The following is a 27,846-nucleotide window of genomic DNA, read 5'->3' as shown; positions in this document are numbered from 1 at the left end:
GTGATGATGGACCACATATTCCGGATTCATGGGTTCCCGAAAGACATTGTTTCTGATAGGGGGCCCCAATTCATATCCAGGTTTTGGAGGGAGTTTTGCAGGCTCATAGGGGCAACCGTGAGTCTCACGTCGGGCTATCATCCGGAGGCAAACGGGCAGACGGAACGCATCAACCAGCAGTTGGAGACAAGTCTCCGCTGCCTGGTCTCCCAGAACCCCTCCTCGTGGAGCAAGAACCTCACCTGGGTGGAGTATGCCCACAACTCCCTGCCCACCATGGCTACAGGTATGTCCCCATTCAAGTGTGTGTATGGCTACCAGCCCCCAGTCTTCCCTGACAGTGAGCCGGAGGTGACGGTGACCTCGGCCCACGCCTTGGTGCGCCGCTGTCGTCGCGTCTGGTCGGCGGCACGGGCCATGCTGGTCCGACAGGGGGACCGGGTCAAGCGGATGGCTGACCGGAGGAGACGTCCGGCGCCCGTGTACCAGCGAGGTCAACGTGTCTGGCTGTCCGCCAAGGATCTCCCCCACCAGGGGGACTCCAGGAAACTGGCGCCTCGCTTCGTGGGTCCGTTCCCCATCGCCAAGGTCGTGCACCCGGCCGCGGTGCGTCTCCGCTTGCCCAGGTCACTTGCAGTCCACCCCACCTTTCACGTCGGGAAGGTCAAGCCGGTTGTGGACACTCCATTGGTGCCAGATCCTGCGCCGCCCCCGCCTCCGCGGACTGTGGGAGGTGGGACGGCCTACACCATGAAAGAACTGTTGGACGTGCGCAGAAGAGGCCGGGGCTGGCAGTACCTGGTGGACTGGGAGGGTTATGGGCCGGAGGAGTGGCAATGGGTGCCGCCTAGTTATATTTTGGACCCGGGACTGTTTGAGGACTTTTATGCAGCTCACCCTGGGGCTCCTGGGCCGTCTGGGATCCGGCCCTAGGGGGGGGGGGTTATGTCATGCGGTCGCGTTTATTTTTCCGGTTTTCTGTCTCGTCGGTGTCGTAACTTTACTTCCTGTTTTATTTTGTCATCCCTTCCGTTTCAGTTCGTGTTTCCTTCCTCGGTGTTTGGTTGTCTTGTCTTCCCTGATCCCGATTGTGTGCACCTGTGTAGTTGAAACTAATTGTCAGCACCTGTGTCCCCGCCCTTTTGTGTGTATTTAGTCCGCGTCTTCCCCTTGTCTTGTGCCAGTGTGTCTTGCCTCGTCCCGACCACCAGCGATTCTTTGACGTCCGAGCTCTCAGTAAGATTCCTCCTTTTTGTCTCGCCACAGAGCGACGCTTTTTGTTAGTGCCTTGATCCCCATAGCCTTTTTGTCTCGCCCCAGTGCGACGCTTTTGTTTGAACTTTTTGCCACGTGTTTTCCCTCGCAAGAGGCGTTTTGAGTTGTACTTTTGATCAGTGTGTGTGCTGGAATAAATCAGAGAAAGAAACGACTCTGCATCCGAGTCCTCCGCCTTGTTCCCAGCCTGACACTGAGACTCTAAGAGTGGTGTGAGTTCATCAGAGCAACAGCCTGGGGGAAGAAGCTGTCTCTGTGTCTGCTGGTTTTGGCGTACAGAGCTCTATAACGCCGTCCGGAGGGGAGTAGTTCAAACAGACTGCAACCTGGGTGAGAAGGGTCTGTAGAGATGTTACTTGCACGTTTCCTGGTCCTGGACAGGTACAAGTCTTGGATAGATGGGAGGTTGATTCCATTTATCTTTTCTGCAGTCCTGATTGTCCGTTGCTTGGTTTACAAGAAAAAAAGTCCTCTATTCAATTTTGTCTACTCTCAATTCCAGCTCAGTGGCCAAGTAGTAGAGTGTCCGCCCTGAGACTGGAAGGTTGCGGGTTCAAACCCCGGCCAGGTCATACCAAAGACTATAAAAATGGGACCCATTGCCTCCCTGCTTGGCACTAGGCATTAAGGGTTAGAATTGGGGGGGTTAAATCACCAAATGATTCCCGAGCGCTGCACCGCTGCTGCTCACTGCTCCTTTCTCCCCCAGGAGATGGATCAAAATCACATGGGTATGGGTTAAATGAAGAGGAAAAATTTCACCACACCCAGATGTGTGTGTGACGATGATCATTGGGACTTTGACTTTGGGACTTTTCTGAGACACTGTTCATAATGCCTTGTATACAGATTACAAAGCAGTCTTGTGTTGGGAGGGGCTGATTTGAAGACCTGCATGTTTCCAAGACCATCGACAGGTATGATTAGTTTGACATCTGTACTGTAGATTAGAAAAGACAAGAGTGAAGGCTTACGATGTGGTGGCTGCTCGCAATGTTGACATTTTTTTTCCTGTTGTAGATTTTACACAAATGACAATATGCGTGGTGGTGAAACTCGTGCAAGGAGGGCGCACAAGAAGACTGCTCTGATAGCGCTGGTAAATAAAAATAACTTGTCTGTTCGTTCCTGTGCGATTGCTTTATGTTCGAAATGTGCAACTGACATGACATACATAAAGGAAAATCTATTTTACAGGTAGTTTTTTTTTTCATATTCATATTTCTTTTAAAAAATAATCCCATGGTCTACAATGGGTGGTGGCTGATGTCCATCGAGTTCATCTTTGTAGAAGCTGTTGGCGACACACACAGAGGCCACGAATGATGAAACAATGACCGCAATGGCTTTAAAATTAAAACAGGCTCCAGCGCTGAGTAGCAAAGGGGGCTATCAAAACCCCACAAGAGAGTGATGTTTATATTGTTTCCCCCTTGTGTTTCGCCGAGCTGGTTGTTTTGTTTATTTGATATGTCCTACATAAAATATGTATATATTCATATTGTAACTTCGTAGTTTTGTTCTATTAAAATAGCCCCTATTTTTTAATATTGTATGTATATTTTTACATTACATTGTTTGAATTTTTTTTCATTTTATTTAGGTTCAATTATTGTTTTGGTTAATTATAGTTAAGGTCTCCGCAATAAACGTCAAAAACCTTTCACATATAGACGTCTAATTGACGTCTAAAAACCGTCCGCGTATAGACGTCTAATAGACGTCTAATAGACGTCTATCCCGTAGATCACCAAATGATTACCGAGCGCGGCACCGCTGCTGCTCACTGCTCCCCTCTCCCCCAGGGGATGGATCAAAATCACACGGAGAGGGGTTAAATGCAGAGGACAAATTTCACCACACCCAGATGTGTGTGTGTGACGATCATTGGGACTTTAACTTTATTTTTTAATTTTTTTTACAGGCAAGAAGTCATTTATTAGATTGGCTTCAGCTGGTGCACTGGTGTCAGTGTGAGGGTACATTCAAGATCAGTAGCAGAAATTTTGCAACAGTTTCTCAGAGGCTTTTGGGTCTCTTTAATTGCGATTAACACCCTCAGCCAATGCGTGGTCTTTTTCCCGCGCATGAACCCCCGCGAGGCTTAGCGAGACCTTCGCAACATCGAATTGTGTACCGTACGTAGGCGCAAAACACGGAATTGGCAACATTACGTGACACCTTCAAAACAAATGAACACTAAACGCTTATTTTCCGGGCGAGCCACAATTGCTTCCAGTAGGTGGCGGTAATGCGCCACCGACGGAAAAAGAAGAAGCAGTTGCTGGCCGCAGATCAGCTGACACGAAACCTGCGTCGACTCGGACTGGCCGTCGTCCTGCCTTCCTTGGCCGCTTCTGTTCTTGTCGAAAGGCTACAAAATCGTCGTCGTCGTGTCGTGTCGTGTCGTGTCGTGTCGTGCGAGTGTTGAGCGCGAAGGATGCCGTCGCTGCTCTTCTGCGGCCCGAAGATGGCCGCGTGCGGCATCGTCATTAGCATCTGGGGCGTCATCATGTTGGTGAGAAAACAAAGCTGCACGCAACTTTATCTTCCTCTCGCGGTTCCTTTTTGTTTTGTCGCAGGCGCTTCTTCATTAGTGCCATTCGTTCGACTTCAGAGTGGAGACGAAGCGTTGGGCTTGTTCGGTGATCACGTGATCTCTTTCCTCGTCTTCACGTGATTTTTGCGAAAGGGAAGTGGTAGAAAGACGGCGCAAGTTTGAGAAAGGCCTCGGCATCAGTTCAACCATTTCATGATGGGGGATGATTGTGACAGCATCTAAGTCGTGCTTTTTCTTGTTCAAGTTTTTGTTCAGAATGAGTGCGAATGGAGCTTTTTTTTTTTTGACAATTTTGTCAAATGAGTAATTTCTCCAAATAGTTTGTGGTCATTGCAAACTGGAATCTGCTCTCAAATTCCTTGGACGGATAAATAATGGTGCAGTCAAATGGAACATTTAGTTCGAATTATGATGTGAGGAAAAGACACATTTCTGGAGGTCAAGCCAGTATTGGGTCATTTTTTGGCTGTGCTGTTTGTTGTTTCAGGCCATGCTGGGAATCTTTTTCAGCGCCAAGTCGGCCGTGCTCATCGAGGACGTCCCGTTTACCGAGGAGGACATCCGCAACGAGTCAGTGCCGCCTGCCCCTCCGCCTCCATTTGGATAAAGAAGTCCGCAATTTAGATGGACACAATGTGTAGGAAGACCGTTAGGCCTGGCAATAGGAAGTGACATCACTGCCTCTGTCTCCCTGCAGTAAACAGCCTCCTCAGAACATCTACGGTCTGTACAGCCAAGTAGGCATCAACTGCTTCATCGCCGCCGGCGTCTACGTGGCGGTGGGCGCCGTGTCTCTGTGCCAGATTCGACTCAACAAGCGGCAGGAGTACATGGTGACCTAAAAGGTCGAAGGAGGGCAGGGGGCGGGGCCGGCACCTGACGCTGCCCATCGGCTGGACGGAGATGAAGCAAGCTATGTAATTTATTTCTGTGTTCTTGTTGTCTCTGCTCTGTTGTCACTTTGTCAGTGAGTGTTCCTCTCCGCTAGTAGAAACCTCTGATAGGAAGTGTGGATGTCAAAATAAAAGTCGCATGGATGGAATTTTGTGTGGAAATCAAAATGTCATCTTTTGGCATCAAAGTTTTCAAACTTTGGACACTTTAGCATTTAAAATAGAGATGACTCAACCCCCCGCACTACAATAAACTGTACTGCGCTGCATGCTCAAGACATCTTGACCACTTAACCACCACATGGAGGTGACGTAGTCGGGGTGGATCGGGTTTTAGGAATACCATTTTACAAGCGCTCTCTTCTCGTTCTGCAAAACTCGACGGTCATGGCCATTGGCTACAAGGCGACCAATGAGCAGCGTTGGCTCAAGAAGCCCCGCCTTTTCCGATGAGTATCCAATGGCGTCCAGAGTTTGCCAATTGATCCCGACTGCCGCCTCCCTTTGTTTTAACGTTTCTTCCTGCTCGGGAATCGTATGGAGGTCTTTCGCCACGACAAATAAAGTTTCAGTCGGCGCGTTGTCGATGCAGGTATGTAACGTGCGTCTCCATGAAACGCCGCAATTAAGCGCCAGCCAGTTTGCAACGAGTCAGCCCGGCTAACGTCATCTAGGTAGCCAGCTAGCGGCGAGCTGCGTTAGCTCGTGTGTTTTTTTTGTTCATTGACCGAGACAGGTCGGCTAAGAGAAGAGCTGCAGACCGTTGGTCGACATGACGTCTGCTTCTGCGAAGGTAAATGAGCAATTGGGCAACAGGGGTCGTCAGTGGGCCGACGTACTGGAAGTGCCTTTCAAACGCAAACAAGTGTCTTGTCAAGGGTAAGACGGTCTTTTGGGAGCAATTTAAGATTTTGTCCTAAACCAGGAAGGTGACAAAAGCCTTCGAAATGGTCCATTTGCATCACGATTGTCAACAAAATGGCCCATTTGCGTCGTAATTATAATAAAACTCGTTCACACAAGTGCATCCCGATGTAGAAAAACTTGAGTTGACGTGACAAAAGTCAACAAAGTTGCATTCCTGTTGTAATTGCTCATAAAATGTTTCATTCACAACGTAGGTGTTAACGCATTACCATCATAAGTGTTCCTAAACAATGCTGCATTCACAAAATTGTCAACAAATGTTCCAAATTAACAATGCGCTCATTTTGCAACATTTGGCAAAATTCACACCAAAGTTGTTGACAAAAAGTTGCATTTGCATCACTATTGTTTACATAACGTTTCACGGGCAACACAATCTGTGATAAAGTTGCACAACGGTCAGTGAGATGTGGCTTTTCTCCTCCCCGTGCTTTCCAAATGATGCCTTTGTGTGATTGTTGTATAATTGTGGTGTAGGTAGGCGAGATCTTCTCGGCGGCGGGCGCCGCTTTCAGCAAACTGGGCGAGCTGACCATGCAGCTGCACCCGGTGTCCGACAGCAGCCCCGCAGGGTAAGCCTAGCTGCTGACGCTATGCTACATTAAGCTAAAATCAGTTGAATTAAATGCCGCCTGTGTTCAGGGCCAAATGGACAGAGACTGAGATCGAGATGCTGCGGGTGGCCGTGGGGCGATTTGGGGATGATCTCAACAGCATCAGCAGCGTGATTAAAGATCGCACCGTGTATGTGTGCTCAATGCCGTCGCAGTCGAGTCCGTTGGCCAGGCCGATGCAGATGCCTTCCAGACTTTATAGAAAAACATGCTTCCACACCTCTTTAATCTGTTGATGTCCTAAAAAAAAAAGTCAGTCAGGTACTACTTAGCCACATGGACTAATAATTGCTCAACTGTGATGGGATGCGGTGACTTATAAAGCTAAAATTAATGTTAGCATTTATTAACATGGTACGCCTGTGACAATGCACCAATGAGTCGATATTTGTATACCAAAAAATGCAGTGGAATCAACAGAAGAGATGCTCCTTTTTGTTTTCAAAAAAGGACATTTTGATGAGATGAATTTGTGTGCGACGGCAGCGCGCAGATCAAGAGCACGGTCAAGAGGAAGTTGTACGAGGACAGCAGGGTACCCCTCGCCGTCGATTCCCCCAAGAAGAGCGTAAAGAAGGCGGCCGCCCCCCCTACTCTGCCCACCGCTGTGCCCACATCCTCCCCGCAGGTCGTCGTGGCGACAGGAATGCAAAGTGCCACCTCCCTGGCCCCGCCAATCAAGAAGCAGAAAACGGCAGGTATGCCTCTCATCCCCCAAAATGCCTGACTTTTTTGTTTTTTCCCAACAAATTGCTGCATTTTGCAATTGTCCGAATCAGAAACTTGAAATTTGCAGAATTCATTTGTGTCCAAATCAAAATGTTGAGTTTGGGGCACAATTGTCAAGGAAATGCTGGCATTTGCTCCTTTTGGGCAAAGATTGCAAAAGCTCTCGCTGTTTTGCTAGCACTCAACCTTTTTCGCTGTCATCAGACGTGACGCTGAGCGCCCTCAACGACTCAGACGTCAACAGCGACTTGGTGGACATGGATGGACTCGGCAAGAAGCTCAATTTCGACCAAGGTAGGCTTCAGCCTACCCTTGAAATGCATCACAAAGAAACTTTGTCGAAGCCGAGTCCTGCTTGTACTGATGGAACAAAAGCTATTTGGTTGTTGTTTTTTCCATTGGCGTCATGGAAACAGAGCAGACTCGGCTTTGGTGGCTCAACGTGCATTTTTTGTGCTTCTCCCCAGAAAATCTCAACCTGGACTCCAGTCTCATCATCAACCCCGGAGACCTCCCGCTGCTCTCTCGCTGACCGACACCACCTGCAGGTTCTGAGCTGACCTTGAGTTCAAAGGAAGGAGGGAAAGTCCCTGAATCACAATGACAAAAATTTCAAGTCAGCATTTCTACCCGCTTTGCCCCTAGTATCTTCAAACCTGACCACCTTGGCGACTACCACGTAAGGCTCAAGTAGCTTTCCAAATTGTCACTTTCCACTCCGTCTGTTTTGACATAAGCGCACGCACAGCAATCCTTTCAGCAGACAATGAGCGACCGTCCGTTTGGGTAAAAGTGTCCATGTGAAAAACACAAAATGATCCAAACTTTGAGTTGCATAAAAATATTTCATTCCTCACAGACAACTTTCTTCTCTTTGTGCGTCGCCTTCATCAAGTCAGTTTCTATTTACACAAACTTGTCTTGCGTCCTCCGACCTTCGCGTGCGAACGCCAAACTTCGCTTCGAAGCCGGCCGCGAGCCAACTGAAATCCGGGGTGGGGGTGGGCTCCTGCTGGCTTTTGGCTCCAGCATCTTTGGCTTGAGAAACTCACAGGCGGAAGAGAGTCTAACTGCAACCCAACGTGAAAGGCGACAATGTTATTCTCGTAGCCCAACTTTACTTTGCTCTTAAAAACAATTACTTGTTTTTTGGGGTTGGTAGTGGGAGGTACACAAAAAAGTTATGTTTGGTGAATTGGTGAAAACAAGATCAGCCCATAAATGTTCCTGGTCCCATAAAGTTTGAGAACCGCTGCTGTACACAGTAACACTCGTGGGAAACCTCAAAATCAAAATGCCACCACTGCTGCTGCGACCAGGCCATTGTCAAGCAATCAAGTTGCAGCATACAAAAATTGGACCTCCTGGTCACGATTTGTGGTGGAAAGGGAAACTTGGGGTACTTTGGAAACATTCCAAACTGGAAAAATTCACAGAATTTGGAATCCGACTTAAGATGGCGACTGAGCCCGAAGACGCTCCCAAATTGGCTCAGTCCGCCCACCTAACTGGACCTTGTCGTCACCGCAGTGGGACTTGCGTGGCGGTGAGGGTGGACTCAACGTGGCGAGTGGGCGGTGAAATTGGGTGGGGATAACTGAGGACCTCCACTGGCGGCGGAGTCTGCAGCCGAGGCGCTGCGGGCAAAGACAAAGCGAGGAGCAATAGTAGTGAACATTCACTTGAAAGCCTGTTTATTGTGGGGGAGGGCATGTTCTAGATCAGGGGTAGGCAATTTGGGTCCTCGAGGGCCGGTGTCCTGCATGTTTTCTATGTCACCCTGTTGCAACACACCTGATTCAAATGATCAGGATTGTTATCCAGCTTCTGCAGACCTTGCCAATTATCTGACCATTTGAATCAGGTGTGTTGCAACAGGGTGATATAGAAAACATGCAGGACACCGGCCCTCGAGGACCGGAATTGCCTACCCCTGTTCTAGATCATGAAAATCCAATCGATAGAAATCCGCAAGGCGACAAAACATGTTTTGAAGAGTTTTATGTGCATTGTAAACACACTGAACTCATTTTAATCACTTGAATCGCCACCGTTGGCTTTTTGACATTAGCCTTTGGTTTTGGCTTGCAATGTCACCACTCGCAAAACCAAATTTACCTTTAGGTGTTAGCACCAACTCATAGCCTGCCGGAAGTAGCTTGCAATGTTACTTCCAGCATTTGGGCTAACAAACCATTAGCAAACATTAGCATCTAACATGGCAACGCACGAAAGCAAACAAAGCGAGGAATCGTCTTATGATTGGGTATCACCTGAGTGCATATCTGCTGTGGTGGGCGGGGTCTAACACTCCAGTCACAAAAAGTTTCTTGGGGGGACCGTCTGACTCTGCCCCTCCTGAGAGACGACATAGAGAGAGGACATTGACGACCCGCGTTGACATCAATGCAGTCCTACCTTGACTCAGGAGTGGCGTTGCGAGCAAATTCGTAACCCCGCCCGCTCGTATATCCAATCGATTGTCAAGCAATGTTTCCAAAGTAGAAGCAGCTGCTTACAAATTGGATCATTTTCCATCCATCCATTTTCTATACCGCTTGTCTCCACGGGGGTCGCGGGCATGCTGGAGCGTATCCCAGCAGTCATCGGGCAGTAGGCGGGTGACACCCTGAATCGGTTCAGCCAATCGCAGGGCACACAGAGACGAACAACTATGCACACTCGTACTCACACCTAGGGGCAATTTGGAGTGCTCAATCGGCCTACCATGCATGTTCTTGGGATCTGGGAAGAAACCGGAGTGCCCGGAGAAAACCCACGCGGGCACGGGGAGAACATGCTAACTCCACATAGGGAGGGGTCGGAGGTGGAATCGCACCTGCACCCTCCTATGAGGCGGATGTGCGCCCCTTTGATCATTTTGAAAAGTCAAAAGATAATTGGTCTGGTTTTACAAAGGATGACACATTGAGCATTGACCGTTCAGAGGCTCAAATTCTGAGAATTTGGACAATTTGACGTTACACAAGGTCTCAAAACGATGATCAAAATAGTTTTCAGGCGATGTGATAGCCAAATTAACTCCCTGACAAAAGTCTCAAAAACAGCTGGCGTTTTGGGTCTCTGTGTTTAAGGGGCGTAGCGTCAGGAGTGACATCACAAGCTGGAGTCAGTCGGCGTGGCCGCGCGTAGCAAAGAAACCCGAATGTCCACTTGTTTCAGGCAGGCGGCTAATTAAATTCAAGTCAACACAAATTTGCCAGTCAGACAGTCGCTCTCCCTCCCAAGTGGTCCATCTTGATGACGAAAACTACAATTTGCGGGTTAGAGCACTCCTGAATTAAGGTAGCATTATGTCAAAAAGTCACGGTGGACTGAAAACATCCAAACCTTTTCGTTTGAGCGGCGTTAAGGCGGGCCATCTGATGCTGGCTCCGCCCCCGGCTCTGCTGGACAAGTTGGGAGACAACACACAGAGAGGCAGCGAGTTACACAGTCAAGTGGAATAAAGAACGTTTGCAAATATCAAGGTAGGAAGAGAGCGAGAGAGGTCGGGAGCAGCTGAGTGAGCCATCGTAGGCTGACCTCCTAGTGGGACTTGGCGAGGAGTTTGGCGTCACGCCGCTTTCCTGCCAGCCGAACCACTGAAGATGACACAAACACAAACGTGAGCGCCGGCGTCGACACGCCGCACCGCCGTAAAGGCAAACGCCACCTCGGCCGGCGGCTGCTGTTGCCAGTGGCTGTCAGACGGAGCCGGAAACTGACGGGGAACTCTGGAAGGCAAACGGCAAGTGTGAACGTCAGTGGCCGCAAATGGGTGGAGCCGTCTGGGGGCATGGCCACCTGAGTCTGTGAGGTGGGGTCCCTTGGAGTAATGCCTCCATGTTGTCCTCCTGCGCACAAACGTCCTGTTAACTGGTGGCGGATGGACGCACACAAAATGAAAGCTTGCAGTCACGGAAGTCAAATAGTGCACAAGCCAGTCCGAGCAAATTTTGCTTTTTGGTTCTTCCACCATTCAGGATTCATGTCATTTCTCCTAATACCAAACTAACTTTTTTGAAGAGTGGTCAGAAATGTTGTGAGCTATAGCATTAAAGTGCCCATGAGCAAAGATGCATTTTCTACCATGAAGCCCCTGAATAGGTAAAAAAAATCCTAATAATCTGAAATGATTGGCCCAGCGCCAGTGTGCAATGGAAAAACTGACCTGTGACGAACAGCTACAGTTGACAGAAACTCGCCTTTGTCGCAGCGAGGACACAGGACAGGAAGCCGCCATCCGTTCACTGATGGACACAAACACTGGTATTGGCAACATGCAAAGTGACCTTAAGAGCTAATGTTGGAGTTAACGCCAGCTGCTACAAAGTAAAGAGACTGTTCACTTGTTATTGCTGAAATGACATCTTGAAGGAGTACCGAGACCCGCCTCAAGTCCACACGACTACATGTCTTTAAAAAAACAAAAACGGGAATGTTCGCGGACTCATCCTTTTCTGATTCATACAGCAATTTCTAATTTACATAGCAATGGGTTAATTACAGCCTGCAGTACCACTAACCTGACACTTGTAATCATGGGGGCGCTGATTGACCTGCGTAGACCCCCGGCAGCTGCGCCTGCGCACTGGTCTACTTCCATCCGCTCCATCGCGACAACAGAGGACGTCGATCAGAGCCGATCCGCGCAGCCTCCCAGGCGACCGAGGGCTCTACTCGAGCCCGCTAAAAGCCCGACCTGCAGGCCTCACTCACTGAGAGCCGCCGCTTGAGCGCCAGTACGAATGGGGACGCGGCCCTTCCTCTACCGCATCCCCCTCTCCTTTAAAAAAGATAGACCTCGACGACCCGGTTCCGATCCGACGACGATTCCGAGCCACAGTTAAAATCCGCAACGACGCCAGAAGAGTGTCGAATCCCGCAAAAAAAAGTTGTGTCGGGGCATGAGGTCCAAAAGTCAGCAGGACGGGTCCGACTTTGTTCTGCAGTCGGCACGCTTTTTTTTCAACTTCCGCAATGCGTGCGTGTTGTCTATGATCGCAACGGCAAAGAGAAGCTAAAGAGGACACCAGCAGCAGCCTTGACCTTTCACCCCTTTGCTACGTGGAACCTCATGTCACGTGTTTCAGTGCTTTCACGTTCAGCCATCAGCCAGTTAGCCAGCTCTGTGAGCTCCTCCTTTGCATGGCGCCTGTAAGAGTGTTGTGCGTTCACGGCTACCGGCAGAACGGCGCCTCGTTCCGGGAGAAGACTGGTGCACTGAGGAAGCTCCTCAAGAACAAGGCTGAATTGGTTTACGTGAACGCGCCGCACTTGCTGGTCCAAGGCGAAGGTGAGCTAAATCGAGGTAATCGCACTTCAAAGTTAGGCTGGGCGGTGTTACACATCAACTTGCTCCCAAGTTATCTTGCTCCCCGTCTCGCGTTACGACTGTTAGGGTAAAGCGAGTGGCGAAGTTTTGTTTTTCGCGACTGCAGATTCGTCACAAGCGACATGGAACTTGCCTGATTGCAAAACTGTTCAAATTCTTAATTAAAACGTTTAACGAAACGTCTCGTTTACATTTCCGACTGGCTGCAAGAAATAGCAAACACTAAAAAAAAAAAAAAAAAAAAATACAACAGTCATCAGCGGGAATTGAACCCGTGACGTAAAGAAATAAAGGACAGCTCACTTTGCACCGCCTTAACTGCTGTGCTATCGTATAGTCACTGCAACTGGAACAAATTATCTTCAATATTGCCAAAACTGATTACCCGACGAGGGTACGCGTTGATATGATGCCTTGTGTCTACCCGCCCATGTTAACTGGCTCCTCTATAAATGAAATGTGTAATATCTACGAAACCGAAGCAGCACAAACAAAAATTTTTGCTGCACAAACGAAGCACAAACGAACGGTACCATTTTGGGTCCATTTGGAGGAAAATGGGGGGCTGGGTGACGTCATTGCTATAAAATAAAAGTGTAATATCGACGAAACGGAAGCAGCACAAACGAAAAGTTTTGCTGCACAAACCAGCACAAACAAACGGTCCCATTTTGGGTTCATTTGGAGCAGATGGGTGAACTCTGGATGGCCTATAAAATAATCTTTTTTAACTAAAAAACCGAAGCAGCACAAACGAACATTTTTGCTGCACAAGCCAGCACAAATGAAGCACAAACAAAACAGACTATTTTCCTTAAATTTTGCGTGGGGTGGGGGGCCAGCTTCACGCAGGTCTCAGAAACAACTTGACATGGTCGCGTTCCCAGGCTTCACGCCCACCTCGCTGCAGGGCATCATGCATTTGTGACATGATCAACTTTCTAGACACATAACGAATGGGTCCAAGCACTAAAGCAGCGGTGTTATGTTGATCGGCTTTGCGTATTAATAGGAGTGTGGAGAGAACAGAATTTCACAAAAGGTTGACTGTCATGCGACGCGCGGTGGGATATACAAAAGTTTACCACTGAAAAGGTGGTACACTTGCACAGCCCCCTCAGCCAAGGAATATTTATTGTTCTGTTAAGTTTGACATCAGAGCAATCTTTGCACAATGTTGGCATTCAAAAGTCCTTAGAGCAGTGGTCACCAACACGGTGCCCGCCGGGCACCAGGTCGCCCGTGAGGACCGCAAGAGTCGCCCGCAGGACTGTTCTAAAATTAGCTCAAATAGCGGCACTTGTCAGTGAGCTGCATCTACACTGCTCAAAAAAATTAAAGGAACATTTTTTTATCAGGGTATGGCATGAATTTATTTAGACTTTTCTGATAAGGTTTTGGTCAGGTACGTGGCAGAGGGGGTTGTTAATCAGTTTCAGCTGCATTGGTGTTGATGGAATTAACAACAGGTGCACTAGAGGGGCTACAACGAGATGGTCCCCAAAACAGGACTGATTTTGCTGGTGGAGGCCATTTCAAGTTCCTCCCTCTTGATCTTTTTTAACTGTTTTTCCACGTGTTGTCTTTAGCTAGAGTCATTATCACGACTGGGAGCATGAGGCGATTTCTTCACCCTCCTGAAGTTGCACAGATTGTCCAGGATGGCACATGCTGTTGCAAGAAGATTAGAGGTGTCTCCCAGTACAATCTCCAGAGCATGGAGGAGATTCCAGGAGACAGGCAGTTACTCTAGGAGAGCTAGACAGGGCCGTAGACGGTCCTCGTTCCATCAGCAGGACCGATATCTGCTGCTTTGTGCAAGGAGGAACAGGTTGAGCACTGCCTAAGCGGCGTCCTGTAGTGTCTCCTGTGCTCATTGCTCAGCACCGTGGAGCTCGATTGGCATTTGCCATAGAACACCAGAATTGGCAAGTCCGCCACTGGCGCCCTGTGCTTTTCACAGATGAGAGCAGGTTTACCTTGAGCAGCTGTGATAGACGTGAAAGGGTCTGGAGAAACCAAGGAGAGCTCTATGCTGCCTGCAACATCATTCAGCATGACTGGTTTGGTGGTGGGTCAGTGATGGTCTGGGGAGCCATTTCCATGGAGGGACGAACAGACCTCTACAGGCTAGGGAACTGCAGTCTGACTGCCATTAGGTATCGGGATGAAATCCTTGCACCCATGGTCAGACCCTACGCTGGTGCAGTAGGTCCTAGGTTCCTCCTGATCCACAACAATGCCCGGCCTCATGTGGCAAGAGTATGCAGACAGTATCTGGAGGATGAAGGAATTGACACAATTGAATGGCCCTCACGATCACCTGATCTAAACCCGATAGAACACCTCTGGGACATAATGTTTTGGCCCATCATACACTGCCAGGTTGCTCCTCAGACTTTACAGGAGCTCACTGATGCCCTTAGACAGATCAACTCACAAGACACCATCCGTCGTCTCATTAGGAGCATGCCGCGACGTTGTCAAGCATGCATACAAGCTCGTGGCGGCCACAAAAGATATTGAAAAGAATTTTGAGTTGCAGAAATTGAATTTAGGCAAAAAGGACGAGCCTGCCATATCATTTTTTCACTTTGATTTTTGGGGTGTCTGTATACTGAGCCCTCTGTAGGCTGAAAACCTTTATTTCCATCAAAAGATGTGGCATCCTTTTGTTCCTGAGACATTAAACTGTCCATATCAGTATAGATACCCCCCCCAAAAAAGTTTCACCATTGAAATCTGATGTGTTTTCAAAGTGTTCCTTTAATTTTTTTGACCAGTGTATTTATTTAACACTCAAACCTCGGTTTTCGAACGTCCCGGTTCTTGAACAAATCGGAATTCGAACAAAAAATTCGAGATTTATTTGCTTCGGTTGTCGAACAAAATTCGGAGGTCGAACCTCGCGAGATGAGACGGGAGAACCCGAGAAAACCCGACCGCGCGGCCCGGATAACGACTGAGTCCGTTGTTATTGTATTTTCGTTACTTTGAGGTTTATATAACCCCTAATCATGCCTCCAAAGGAAACAAGTGGGAGCAGTAAAGCCATCCTAAAACACAAAGACGCTCCTAAAGCAATGGGACAGTGAGCTCCCGGCGCGCCGCGTTTGCGCGATCGGACCAAATTAAGCTCCCTGCGCACTGAGGTCCACTTAAATTTTGGAAAGTACATCAGGACTTTAAAAATATTTTCTAAATTTTAGCGACGGCTCTGTCACAATGATGCGACCAGCGCGATGCAGTTGCGCGTACGGCGGTGCGCTGCAGTTGCGTGATCGGACAAAATTAAGCTCCCTGCGCACTTAGGTCCACTTAAATTTTGGAAAGTACATAAGGACTTTTAACATATTTTCTAAATTTCAGCGACGGCTCTGTCACAATAATGCGACCAGAGCGGTGCGCGTTCGGCGGTGCGCTGCAGTTGCGCGATCAAACAAATATGCGCAAATGAAAAAATGCTTAAATAAGGCGGGGTTTTTTGTCTTGAAACGGATAAAAAAAATTTCCACTATTTGTAATGGGAAAACTAAATTCGGAATTCGACCGATTCGCTTTTCGAACCGCCTTCTGGAAGGGATTGTGGTCAAAAACCAAGGTTTGACTGTATTTTTGCTATTCTTGTTCAAATCACACATGTGAACTGGAAATGACAATAATAACACAAAGTGAAAGCCAAATTGAGCAAATTGGCTATTTCAGAAGTGTGTGTCAAACTGGTAGCCCTTTGCCTTAATCAGTTCCCAGGAACTACTCTTGGTTTAAAAGGTTGGTTTGACAGCTTCCTCGAGCGAGTCTAATTTATGTTCTATTGTGTTATTACGTTTGTGTTACACAAGTAAAATTCACCTATATTGACTTTACAGTTGTTTGCCTCTATTCATCACATTTTAACGGTCCTTACACTACTATTTCAAAATCCATGCATTGACATCATCCCTGACATGGTGGTGCAAACAAACTTGAACATTGGGCGCGCGTGTATTCAAATCAGGGTTGTGGACTCGGTCGGATTTTTGCACTGAGTCTGAGTCCGGCCTCTTGACGTCCGAGTCCGGCTGTCCATTTTTTCTGTTAATTCATGTGACTGCTTAGTCTTTATTCAAGGCTAATTTAGATCAAAATCTAAATAATGATATAAGCTGGGTGACATAATCGTCCTTGACATAGGTACATAATGTAAACATTAGCCTAAGTGCAACTCAACGTGGCCGCATTGATCGTAAGCAGGGCTGTGGACAGTATTCCTACGCGCATTCTCAGCAGCATGATGAAAATAAAATTGAACGTATTTTTTTTATTGTCGGACTCGGTGGACTTGGTCAAAATCAGCACCGAGTCCGATTCCGGCAAAAATGACCGAGTTCGACCGAGTCCGAGTCCCCGAGTCCGAGTCCACAGCCCTGATTCAAATGCCTCTGACTTTTGAATGTCAACAATAAATCATCCTTGGCTGGGGGTCTGTGCAAGTGTACCAGCTCAGTGAAGTAGTGGTAGAGTGTCCACCCTGAGCCTGGAAGGTTGTGGGTTCAAACCCCGGCCGGGTCATACCAAAGACTATAAAAATGGGACCCATTGCCTCCCTGCTTGGCACTCAGCATCATGGGTTGGAATTGGGGGGTTAGATCACTAAATGATTCCCGAGCGCGGCACCGCTGCTGCTCACTGCTCCTTTCTCCCCCAGGGGATGGATCAAAATCACACGAGGATGGGTTAAATGCAGAAGACAGATTTCACCACACCCAGATGTGTGTGTGACGATCATTGGGACTTTAACTTTTAACCACCTTAAACCTTTGTATATCCCACCGCTTACCCTCTGCACGTTGCATGACAGACAACCATTTGTGAAATTCTGTTCTCGCCACACTCCTATTAATAAACAAAGCTGATCAATATAACACCGCTGCTTTGGTGCTTGGACCCATTCGTTATGTGTCTAGAAAGTTGATCTTGTCATCAATGCATGATGCCCTGCTGCAAGGTTGGCGTGAAGCCTGGTAACGCGATCATGTCAAGTTGTTTCCGAGGAGCCACCCTGTCAGCCATAGACGTCTATTAGACGTCTGGTCTATGTATAGATCTAATTTAGACATCTAAAATAGGTCTCGGTATAGACTTAAAATAGACGTCTAAATTAAAAACATCAAATATGATCATATTTCAAAATTTTAAAGTCTGAACCAGCTGTAAGTTGTTTAAATAATGTACAGAAGTTGTTTGAATTTGTGTTTAACAAGCATATTGATCCATACATGTGAATTGGTTATTTCTGTAACCTGATATAGACGTCTATTTTAGGTTATTTCATAGACCTAAAATAGACGCCTAAATTACGTCTATATATAGACCTAAAATACATGTCTAAATTAGGTCTATATATAGACTTAAAATAGACGACAAATTTAAATCCATTAAATATGAAATATTCAACCATAAACCAGCTGTAGGTTGTATAAATAATGAACAGAGGTTGCATTGCTTTGTTTTAAACAACCATTGATCCGGGTGAAGTGTGGTTATTCCTGAAATCTGATCGTCGTCTGTATTAGGTCCATGTGTAGACCTAATTTAGACATCTATATTAGGTCTACACATAGACCTAATTTAGACGTCGTTTTTAGGTCTATAGAATAACCTAAAATAGACGTCTATTTTAGGTCTACACATAGACCTAAAATAGACAACAAAATTAAATATTCAAATATGAAATATTAAGCCCAAAACCATTCTGTAAGTTGTATACATAATGTACAGAAGTCGTGTTCCCTTGTTTTAAACAACCATTGGTCCATGTGAAGTGTGGTTATATCTGTGACCTGATTTTAGGTATATGGAATAACCTAGAATAGATGACAAAATTAAATCCATCAAATATGATCATATTAAACCCAAAACAAGTTGTGTTGCTTTGTTTTTAAACAACCATTGATCCGTGTAAAGTGTCATTGGGGCTATGGAATAACCCAGATATATACGACAAAATTAAATCCATCAAATATAAAATATTAAACCCAAAACCATTCTGTAAGTTGTATACATAATGTACAGAAGTTGTGATGCTTTATTTTAAACAACCATTGATCTGTGTGAAGTGTGGTTATGTCTGTGACCTGATTTTAGGCCTATGGAATAACCTAAAATAGATGACAAAATAAATGTACATATAATGTACAGAAGTTGTATTGCTTTGTTTAAAACAACCAATGGTCCGTGTGAAGTGTGGTGGTATTGCTTTGTTCAAAACGCTAGGGGCAGACACGTGCATAAATACCGTATTGGACCAAATATAAGATGACCCTGATTATAAGACGACCCCCTCTTTTTCAAGACTCAAGTTTGAAAAAAGGCTTTTTGACTCAAGTTTGAAAAAATACTTTTTGAACACCAAATTTAATTTTTATACAGAAAATGATTACATCTGAAACAAATGATTATAACAATATATTTGAGAGAAAAAGCATGTTATTTTGCCTCATTCAAATCATGCAAAAACTGTATATTACATCTTAATATCTGAACATTTAAATATGTAGACTAAACATTTGTAAATAAATGGCTTCTGGTTTTTGAAATGTAAATAAACCAATCTACTGTGATAAAACAACAAAATTGCAATAACTGCATTAACCATCAAAGTAAAGTCTAACTGTAACTGTAGTCTTGAAACAAATCTGAATAAGGAAAAACATTGCGATAAAATAATGCAAACTGCTACCGCTATTGTTGGGGAGCCTGAGGACTGTATAGGGGATTGGCTCGGATGGTTATGCTCTTTTCGCCCCTGGATGTCGGTCAGAACACAGGAGGGAAGTTTTGATTGCTTTACTGAATTATTGGCAAAAAAGTAACCAGCTCAGTGGCCTAGTGGTAGAATGTTCGCTCCATCAGGAGGGTAAGACACAAAAAAAAAATTCTCAAAGAGCAAGCTGTTCACAGAGTTCAGTTTCAAACCACATCCACAAAAAGTCTGTTGTAAGGGGGAAATGTGGCAGGAAACGCTGCACAACCAAGAGAGATGACCGCAGCCTTAACAGCATTGTGAAGAATAGTCGCTTCCAGAATTTGGGGTAGCTTCAAAGACAGTGGACTGAAGCTGGAGTCCAGGTATCAAAAGCCACAGTTCACAGATGTGTCCGGGAAATGGGCTACAATAGCCTTATTTCCATGGTCAAGCCACTTCTGAACTCAAGACAACGGAATATGCATCTGACTTGGGCTATGGAAAAGAAGCACTGGACAGTTTCAGAGTGGTCCAAAGTCCTCTTTTCAGGCGATAGCAAGTATTTTGTTTCATTTGAAAGTCAAGGCGCCAGAGTCTGGAGAAAGGCTGGAGAGAACCAAAATCCAAGTTGCTTGAAATCCAATGTGAAGTTCCCACAGTCAGCGATGGTTTGGGGAGCCATGTCAGCTGCTGGTGTTGGTCCACTGTGTTTCATCAAGTCCAGAGTAAATGCAGCTGTGTACCAAGAGATTTTAGAGCACTACATGCTTCCGTCTGCTGAAAAGCTCTATGGAAATGATGATTTCATTTTCCAGCATGATCTGGCACCTGCCCACAGTGCCAAAACCACCAGTAAATGGTGTACTGAATAGCATACCAGCTCTGCCGACTCACCGAACCCCTTGGGTTTGATCAAACCCAGGTTAAGAACCACTGTTGTAGAAGTAATCACAACTGCCTTGCGTTATCTTTGGAAATTGATCTGTTATTGGTGGTTTGAATATACTTATGTATGCTTAGCTACTGTCGACCCCTCCGCGAGTCGTCACCTTATCGTGGTGGAGGGGTTTGCGTGCCCCTATGATCCTAGGAGCCATGTTGTCGGGGGCTTCATGCCCCTGGTAAGGTCACCCATGGCAGACGGGTCCTAGGTGAGGGGTCAGACAATGCGCGGCTCACCCAAGCCCCTTATGATGAAAAACATAAATGGACTTTGTTTTCCCTCGCCCGGACGCGGGTCACCGGGGCCTCCCTCTGGAGCCAGGCCTGGAGGCGGGGCTCGAAGGCGAGCGTCTGGTGGCCGGGCCTTCGCCCATGGGGCCCGGCCGGGCATAGCCCGAAATGGAAACGTGGGTCCCCCTTCCCATGGGCTCACCACCTGTGGGAGGGGCCAAAGGGGTCGGGTGCAATGTGAGCTGGGCGGCAGCCAAAGGCAGGGACCTTGGCGGTCTGATCCCCGGCTGCAGAAGCTGGCTCTTGGGACATGGAATGTCACCTCTCTGGCTGGAAAGGAGCCCGAGCTGGTGTGCGAGGCAGAAAGATTCCGACTAGATATAGTCGGACTAGCCTCCACACACAGTTTGGGTTCCGGTACAAGCCCTCTCGAGAGGGGCTGGACTCTCTTCCACTCTGGAGTTGCCCACGGTGAGAGGCGTCGAGCAGGTGTGGGTATACTTATTGCCCCCCGGCTGGGCGCCTGCACATTGGGGTTCACCCCGGTGAACGAGAGGGTTGCCTCCGCCTTCGGGTGGGGGGACGGGTCCTGACTGTTGTTTGTGTCTATGCACCAAACGGCAGCTCAGAGTACCCACCCTTCTTGAGGTCCCTGGAGGAAGTGCTGGAGAGCGCTCCTTCTGGGGACTCCATCGTTCTACTGGGTGACTTCAATGCTCACGTGGGCAATGACAGTGAGACCTGGAAGGGCGTGATTGGGAGGAACGGCCCCCCTGATCTGAACCCGAGCGGTGTTCTATTGTTGGACTTCTGTGCTCGACACGGATTTTCAATAATGAACACCATGTTCAAACATAAGGGTGTCCATGTGTGCACTTGGCACCAGGACACCCTAGGCCGCAGTTCGATGATCGACTTTGTAGTCGTGTCATCGGATTTGCGGCCGCATGTTTTGGACACTTGGGTGAAGAGAGGGGCGGAGCTGTCAACTGATCACCACCTGGTGGTGGGTTGGCTCCGATGGTGGGGGAAGATGCCGGTCCGACCTGGCAGACCCAAACGCTCTGTAAGGGTCTGCTGGGAACGTCTGGCAGAATCTCCTGTCAGGAAGAGCTTCAACTCCCACCTCCGGCAGAGCTTTTCCCACGTCCCGGGGGAGGCGGGGGACATTGAGTCTGAGTGGACCATGTTCCGCGCCTCCATTGTTGAGGCGGCCGACCGGAGCTGTGGCCGTAAGGTCGTGGGTGCCTGTCGTGGCGGCAATCCCCGAACCCGCTGGTGGACACCGGCGGTAAGGGATGCCGTCAAGCTGAAGAAGGAGTCCTATCGGGCCGTTTTGACCTGCGGGACTCCGGAGGCAGCTGACAGGTACCGGATGGCCAAGCGGAACGCGGCTTCGGCGGTTGCTGAGGCAAAAACCCGGGCGTGGGAGGAGTTTGGTGAGGCCATGGAGAATGAATTTTGGACGGCTTCGAGGAAATTCTGGTCCACCATCCGGCGTCTCAGGAGGGGGAAGCAGTGCAACGGCAACACTGTTTACAGTGGGGATGGCGTGCTGCTGACCTCGACTCGGGACGTCGTGAGTCGGTGGGGAGAATACTTCGAAGACCTCCTCAATTTCACCTACACGCCTTCCATTGAGGAAGCAGGGCCTGGAGACTCTGAGGCGGATTCTCCAATCTCTGGGGTCGAAGTCACTGAGGTAGTTAAAAAACTCCTCGGTGGCAAGGCCCCGGGGGTGGATGAGATCCGCCCGGAGTTCTTAAAGGCTCTGGATGTTGTGGGGCTGTCAAGGCTGACACGCCTCTACAACGTTGCGTGGACATCGGGGACAGTGCCTCTGGATTGGCAGACTGGGGTGGTGGTTCCCCTCCTTAAGAAGGGGGACCGGAGGGTGTGTTCCAATTACAGGGGAATCACACTCCTCAGCCTCCCTGGTAAGGTCTATTCAGGGGTGCTGGAGAGGAGGGTCCGTCGGGAGGTCGAACCTCGGATTCAGGAGGAGCAGTGTGGCTTTCGTCCTGGCCGTGGAACAGTGGACCAGCTCTACACCCTCGGCAGGATCCTCGAGGGTGCATGGGAGTTCGCCCAACCAGTCCACATGTGTTTTGTGGACTTGGAGAAGGCGTTCGACCGTGTCCCTCGGGAGGTTCTGTGGAGGGTGCTTCGGGAGTACGGGGTGCCGAGCCAACTGATAAGGACGGTTCGGTCCCTGTATCACCGATGCCAGAGTCTGGTCTGCATTTCCGGCAGTAAGTCGGATTTGTTCCCAGTGAGGGTTGGACTCCGCCAAGGCTGCCCTTTGTCACCGATTCTGTTCATAATTTTTATGGACAGAATTTCTAGGCGCAGCCGAGGCGTTGAGGGGGTCCGGTTTGGGGACCTCAGCATCGCGTCTCTGCTTTTTGCAGATGACGTGGTGCTGTTGGCTTCTTCAGGCCGTGATCTCCAGCTCTCGCTGGAACGGTTCGCAGCCGAGTGTGAAGCGGTCGGGATGAGGGTCAGCACCTCCAAATCCGAGTCCATGGTCCTCGATCGGAAAAGGGTGGAATGCCTTCTCCGGATCGGGGATGAGATCCTGCCCCAAGTGAAGGAGTTCAAGTATCTTGGAGTCTTGTTCACGAGTGAGGGGAGGATGGAGCGTGAGATCGACAGGCGGATCGGTGCAGCGTCGGCAGTAATGCGGACCCTGTACCGGTCCGTTGTGGTGAAGAGAGAGCTGAGCCAAAAGGCAAAGCTCTCAATTTACCGGTCGATTTACGCTCCTACCCTCACCTATGGTCACGAGCTATGGGTCGTAACCGAAAGAACGAGATCTCGGATACAAGCGGCCGAAATGAGTTTTCTCCGCAGGATGTCCGGGCTCTCCCTTAGAGATAGGGTGAGAAGCGCGGTCATCCGGGAGAGACTCGGAGTAGAGTCGCTACTCCTCCACGTTGAGAGGAGCCAGATGAGGTGGCTCGGGCATCTTATCAGGATGCCTCCTGGACGCGTTCCGGGCATGTCCCACCGGTAGGAGACCCCGGGGACGACCCAGGACGCGCTGGAGAGACTATGTCTCTCAGCTGGCCTGGGAACGCCTTGGGATCCCCCGGGATGAGCTGGATGAAGTGGCTGGGGAGAGGGAAGTCTGGGAGTCCCTCCTAAAGCTGCTGCCCCCGCGACCCGACCCCGGATAAGCGGAAGAAGATGGATGGATGGATGGATGGATAGCTACTGTCGAGCATATGCAAAAAGCGTATGTCGTAATTGCAATCTTCAATATGGAACTTGCATTCATGACATGTCATTGCCTTGACTTTCACACTCCGGAAACCGGGGCGGATGTCAAAGTCCAAAATAAAACCCAGGTTTAGCCTGTACATTTTCATCAATTGGATGACAACTTGTAGAACAATCAATTTTATCAATACTATTTTAAAATAGCGTGATTGGATATGTACAACAGTCAAATTGGTTTGCACCACATTCAAAGGCACAGACAGAATGCCATCATTTTTTTTTTCAAAGTTTATCATTAGAGAATGGTTAATTTGAATCTTGCACCTAACATTTGCTTCATTCTTCAACAGCTAGGAAGTGAATGTGAAACGCCCATGACAGGGAAAAGTAAGAGTTTTTTTTTTGTAGGCATTAGTCATTTAAAAAGAGGCTATAGCTACCACCACTTTTAGACCATTTTTAGACAGGTTTTAGCTGAGCCGTCTGGGTAGCATATAGATGTCTATTAGACGTCAAAATGCTCGCAGGGCAGTTAACATGGGCGGGTTTACACAAGGCATCAGATCAATGCGTACCCTCGCCGGGTAATTTAGTTTTTGGTATATTGAAGATAATTTATTCCAATTGCAGTGAGTATACGATAGCATAGCAGTTAAGTCAGTGAAGTCACCGAGTGATCTCTCCTTTATTTCTCTACGTCACGGGTTCAAATCCCGCTGATGACTGTTCTATTTTTAATTTTTTTTTAGTGTTTACTATTTCTTGCAGCCAGTCGGAAATGTAAACGAGAAGTTTTGTTCAACGTTTTTATTGAGAATTTGAACAGTTTTGCAATCAAGCAAGTTCCATGTCACTTGTGACGAATCTGCAGTCGCAAAACACAAAACTGCGCAACTCGCTTTATCCTAACAGTCGTAACTCGAGACGGGAAGCAAGATAACGTGGGAGCAAGTTGACATGTATCACCGGCCGGCCCTACAATCCCCCCACCCCAGCATCTTTTTGTTGGAAGTCACTGTGAAATAATGATGACCCTGCATCGCGTTACGTTGCAGAATTGCTTCCTAATCATTCCGTTGGCAAAAAAAAACGCTGTTTTCCCCACACCACCTAGCACAGGGATCACCAACCTTTCTTAAACCGAGAGCAACTTCCTGGGTACTGATTAAGCCAAAGGGCTACCAGTTTGACACATTCTGAAATAGCCAATTTGCTCAATTTGGCTTTCACTATGTGTTATTATTGTCATTTCCAGTTCACATGTGTGATTTTAACAAGAATAGCAAAAATACGGTCAAACCTTGGTTTTTGACCACAATCCATTCCAGAAGGTGGTTCGAGAAGCGAATCGGTCGAATTCCGAATCTACTTTTCCCATTACAAATAATGGAAAAAACTTTAATCCGTTTCAAGACAAAAAAAAACACCTTTTTTTAAAGCATTTTTACATTTGTGCATATTTGCTCGATCGCGCAACTGCAGCGCACCGCCGAACGCGCAACAGTAGCGCGTCGCCGACCGTGCAACTGCACCGCGCTGGTCGCATTATTGTGACAGAGCCGTCGCTAAAATTTAGAAAATATTTTTAAAGGTCTGATGTACTTTCCAAAATTTAAGTGGACCTAAGTGCGCAGGGAGCTTAATTTGGTCCGATCGCGCAACCGCAGCGCGCCGGGCGCTCACTGTCGCATGGCTTTAAGAGCGTCTTTGTGTTTTAGGGTGGCTTTACTGCTCCCACTTGCTTTCTTTGGAGGTATGATTAGGGGTTATGTAAACCTCAAAGTAACGAAAATACAATAACAACAGAGTCAGTCAGTATCCGGGCCGTGCGGTCTGGTTTTCTCGGATCCTCCCGGCTCATCTCGCGAGGTTCGACTTCCGAATTTTGTTCGACAACCGAAGCAAAAAAATCTCGAATATTTTTGTTCGAATTCCGATTTGTTCGAGAACCGGGAAATTTGAAAACCGAGGTTTGACTGTAAAATAAATAGATGCAGCTCACTGACAAGTGCTGCTATTTGTGCTAATTTTAGAACCGTCCTGCGGGCGACTCATGCGGTCCTCACGGGCGACCTGGTGCCCGCGGGCACCGTGTTGGTGACCCCTGACCCAGTAAATACGAGACGCAAAAATGACAGAAAGCGCAGTTTATTCGGTGGCCACAGGTTGGCGCACTATGCTTCCCAGCCGAAAGACGTCAGTTCCGTGACTGAGCGCTTTACTACTTAGTAAATTAGTTTTTTCCTTAAACTGAATTGAAATCCTGTTAACAATTATCACCGTTATGAAGAAGGATAATGTTAGTGTTGTATGGTACAACAAAATGATAAGACAGTCAAAGAGACTGTCAAGAATTAATTGGTATTACTCATTCACCCATGATGAGTGAAAAGTTGTCAATGACTCGTTGCACCTCACGAGTCAACTTTAAAAATCTCAATATAGTGTTTGGGAAGTATCCTATCCCCGTCATTGTTTCAGCCCTGCAATCGACTTGTTGGCCAGTGTGTGAAATTGCCTTCAGCGTGTAAGAGGAGTACAGTGGTCCCTCTTCTAACAAACTTAATTAGTTCCGCAATCGGGTATGTAAGTAGAAACGTTTGTAAGTATAAGCAAGGTTTCCCATAGGAATCACTGTAAAAGCAAATAATGCACGCTGGACTATCCCAAAAGTCACACTTTTTGCCCTATGTGTAAAACGCACAGAAAACCAAAACAACAGTTTTATTAATGCTTGTTCAAACTTTTATTAAAAATAAAAAATAAATAAATGTCACTTTATTCTTGACCTCCTAACATTGCTTAGGGAAGGGGATATCTGTTATTTTCTACACTTGCTAAAAAAATACCCATGAGAAGAAACAGAAAAAGTCAGGCTAATAAATTATTGTATGCTTCCACATAGTCCAGGCAATGTGCACGCTCACGTACTCATCATTACTTTTTGGTTAAATTAATGAGTTTTCCGACTCTGTGAGTGGTCATTGAACGTATTTTGCTCAAAACGCGTGTGAGAAAGAAAGGAAAGAAAAACAACGGAGCAAGCTTCTAAAGATGGAAATTGACAAACAACAAAAAGTGTTCATGTTTTTTATTGAAAATAAGCTGGTACTGTCTGCTGCATGGCAACTGTTTCCGCCTTTCACTCCTGCAGCAGGGGATACCAACTTTGGCACAACACCAGCCATACTTTGTTGCAAGCTCGATGATACTCATGCATTTGCCAAGCTCCTTTATGATTTTGAGTCTCTGTCGATAGTCTTAGGAGACATACCCGACTACACTATTTGTTTTTACACTAACGCACAGAGACGAACAGGGAATGGTGGACCAAAAGAGACAAGGCAGGGGGGTCATTTCGGAAGTCGAAAACTGGTTCGTAAGTAGATGCAAAAAAATAGCGAGACTCCTGTTCGAATCTCGAAAAGGTTGTAATTATAGGCGTTCGTATGTAGAGGTACCACTGTATTCAATTCATCGTTTCGCCGATAGGCATCAATGTACGGTTGTTGGTCTGCAGTTGGGGACAATGTAATTGAGCATTTTTTGACGACACTATAGTCAGTAAAAGTCAGTGCACAGTGGTCTGAGAATGGTTTCTCAGCCTAATTGAAATTCCTGCTAACAAATCATTTGATATCCTTTTTAATTGTTGGTGTGATTTTTTTTCTCTCTCAAAACAACATGTCTACTTTCATGCTCAAGAGGGCGACGGCACCGACGGGAACCGGTACGCCCGAGGCTGGTGGTTCTCGGACCCTGTGGCCCGGACTTTCAGCGCCCAGCAGCCTTGTGAACGGGGCGCAGGCCTGGACGAGAGCGTGGCGGCGCTGAGACAGGCGGTGCAGCAGGACGGACCGTTCGATGGCGTGCTGGGCTTCAGCCAAGGCGCCGCTCTGGTAGCCATGCTGTGCGCGCTGCAGGAGTCCAACACCGAGCCGGACTTTGCCTTTCGCTTCGCCATCCTGGTGGCCGCCTTCCGCAGCGCCTGCGTGCAACACCTCGGGTAAGGCTGGCAAAACGTTTGCAGGCAGGGGCTGGTGAGGGTTGTGGCCTAAACAATGTCGCACTCTGTCTGCGCCCCTTCCTCAGGTTCTACTCCAGCCCGCTCCAGATGCCGTCAATGCACGTGTTCGGCCTGGAGGACGGTGTGATTCCCGCCGACATGAGCCGGGATCTCCTCTCCGTCTTCCGAGAGCCGTACGTGCTCGCGCACACCGGCGGACATTTTGTCCCGGCCGCCTCCACTCACAAGCAAAGTTACCAGAACTTTCTGGATCGCTTCCAGTGACGAGGGGCACACAATAAGTGCATTAAATGATTGGAACTCTCATTTCCTCTATGTCCTCTTTGACAGCACCAATGTCCAAAATGACAATGGGTCTGTT

At 47.7% G+C, this 27,846-nt stretch overlaps 4 protein-coding genes across 10 annotated transcripts; 3 read left to right on the top strand and 1 right to left on the bottom strand.

The window, feature by feature from the left end:
• The first annotated feature begins 3,478 nt into the window (after positions 1-3,478).
• On the top strand, positions 3,479-4,877 carry LOC148385928 (ribonuclease kappa-B-like). Of its 2 annotated transcripts, none has more exons than XM_088397934.1 (3): positions 3,479-3,793; positions 4,323-4,405; positions 4,533-4,877. In XM_088397934.1, exons 1-3 carry the CDS (start codon positions 3,716-3,718, stop codon positions 4,675-4,677), a joined length of 306 nt encoding a protein of 101 aa, XP_088254060.1. In that variant the 5' UTR covers positions 3,479-3,715; the 3' UTR covers positions 4,678-4,877. The 2 variants fall into 2 exon arrangements, with proteins under 2 accessions (XP_088254060.1, XP_088254061.1); XM_088397935.1 differs by lacking the exon at positions 3,479-3,793 and adding an exon at positions 3,842-4,248.
• A 285-nt stretch (positions 4,878-5,162) lies between these two features.
• On the top strand, positions 5,163-7,861 carry bacc1 (BPTF associated chromatin complex component 1). Of its 3 annotated transcripts, none has more exons than XM_088397926.1 (7): positions 5,163-5,320; positions 6,133-6,227; positions 6,298-6,399; positions 6,756-6,804; positions 6,898-6,967; positions 7,203-7,292; positions 7,466-7,861. In XM_088397926.1, the coding sequence occupies exons 1-7, from the start codon at positions 5,189-5,191 to the stop codon at positions 7,528-7,530; spliced, it is 603 nt and encodes a 200-aa protein (XP_088254052.1). In that variant the 5' UTR covers positions 5,163-5,188; the 3' UTR covers positions 7,531-7,861. The 3 variants fall into 3 exon arrangements, with proteins under 3 accessions (XP_088254052.1, XP_088254051.1, XP_088254053.1); XM_088397927.1 differs by adding an exon at positions 5,465-5,521 and having other exon boundaries at positions 5,167-5,320; positions 6,756-6,967; XM_088397925.1 differs by having other exon boundaries at positions 6,756-6,967.
• Positions 7,830-12,399, bottom strand: LOC148385926 (uncharacterized). Of its 3 annotated transcripts, none has more exons than XM_088397930.1 (8): positions 11,528-12,395; positions 11,173-11,251; positions 10,806-10,855; positions 10,675-10,735; positions 10,545-10,603; positions 10,350-10,408; positions 9,272-9,356; positions 7,830-8,635 (listed from the first exon to the last, which is right to left on the bottom strand). In XM_088397930.1, exons 1-8 carry the CDS (start codon positions 11,614-11,616, stop codon positions 8,557-8,559), a joined length of 561 nt encoding a protein of 186 aa, XP_088254056.1. In that variant the 5' UTR covers positions 11,617-12,395; the 3' UTR covers positions 7,830-8,556. The 3 variants fall into 3 exon arrangements, with proteins under 3 accessions (XP_088254056.1, XP_088254058.1, XP_088254059.1); XM_088397932.1 differs by having other exon boundaries at positions 10,350-10,405; positions 11,528-12,393; XM_088397933.1 differs by lacking the exons at positions 10,675-10,735; positions 10,806-10,855 and having other exon boundaries at positions 11,528-12,399.
• Positions 11,610-27,791, top strand: ovca2 (OVCA2 serine hydrolase domain containing). 2 transcript variants are annotated; one of them, XM_088397928.1, is made up of 3 exons: positions 11,610-12,312; positions 27,164-27,464; positions 27,551-27,791. In XM_088397928.1, the coding sequence occupies exons 1-3, from the start codon at positions 12,150-12,152 to the stop codon at positions 27,747-27,749; spliced, it is 663 nt and encodes a 220-aa protein (XP_088254054.1). In that variant the 5' UTR covers positions 11,610-12,149; the 3' UTR covers positions 27,750-27,791. The 2 variants fall into 2 exon arrangements, with proteins under 2 accessions (XP_088254054.1, XP_088254055.1); XM_088397929.1 differs by having other exon boundaries at positions 11,616-12,297.
• The last annotated feature ends 55 nt before the right edge of the window (positions 27,792-27,846 follow it).

The sequence above is a fragment of the Syngnathus floridae genome, chromosome 15 (genome assembly GCF_059516105.1).
Source record: "Syngnathus floridae isolate MCC-2025c chromosome 15, RoL_Sflo_1.0, whole genome shotgun sequence".
Taxonomy (NCBI): Eukaryota; Metazoa; Chordata; class Actinopteri; order Syngnathiformes; family Syngnathidae; genus Syngnathus; species Syngnathus floridae.
This window is presented reverse-complemented; position numbering and strand designations above follow the sequence as displayed.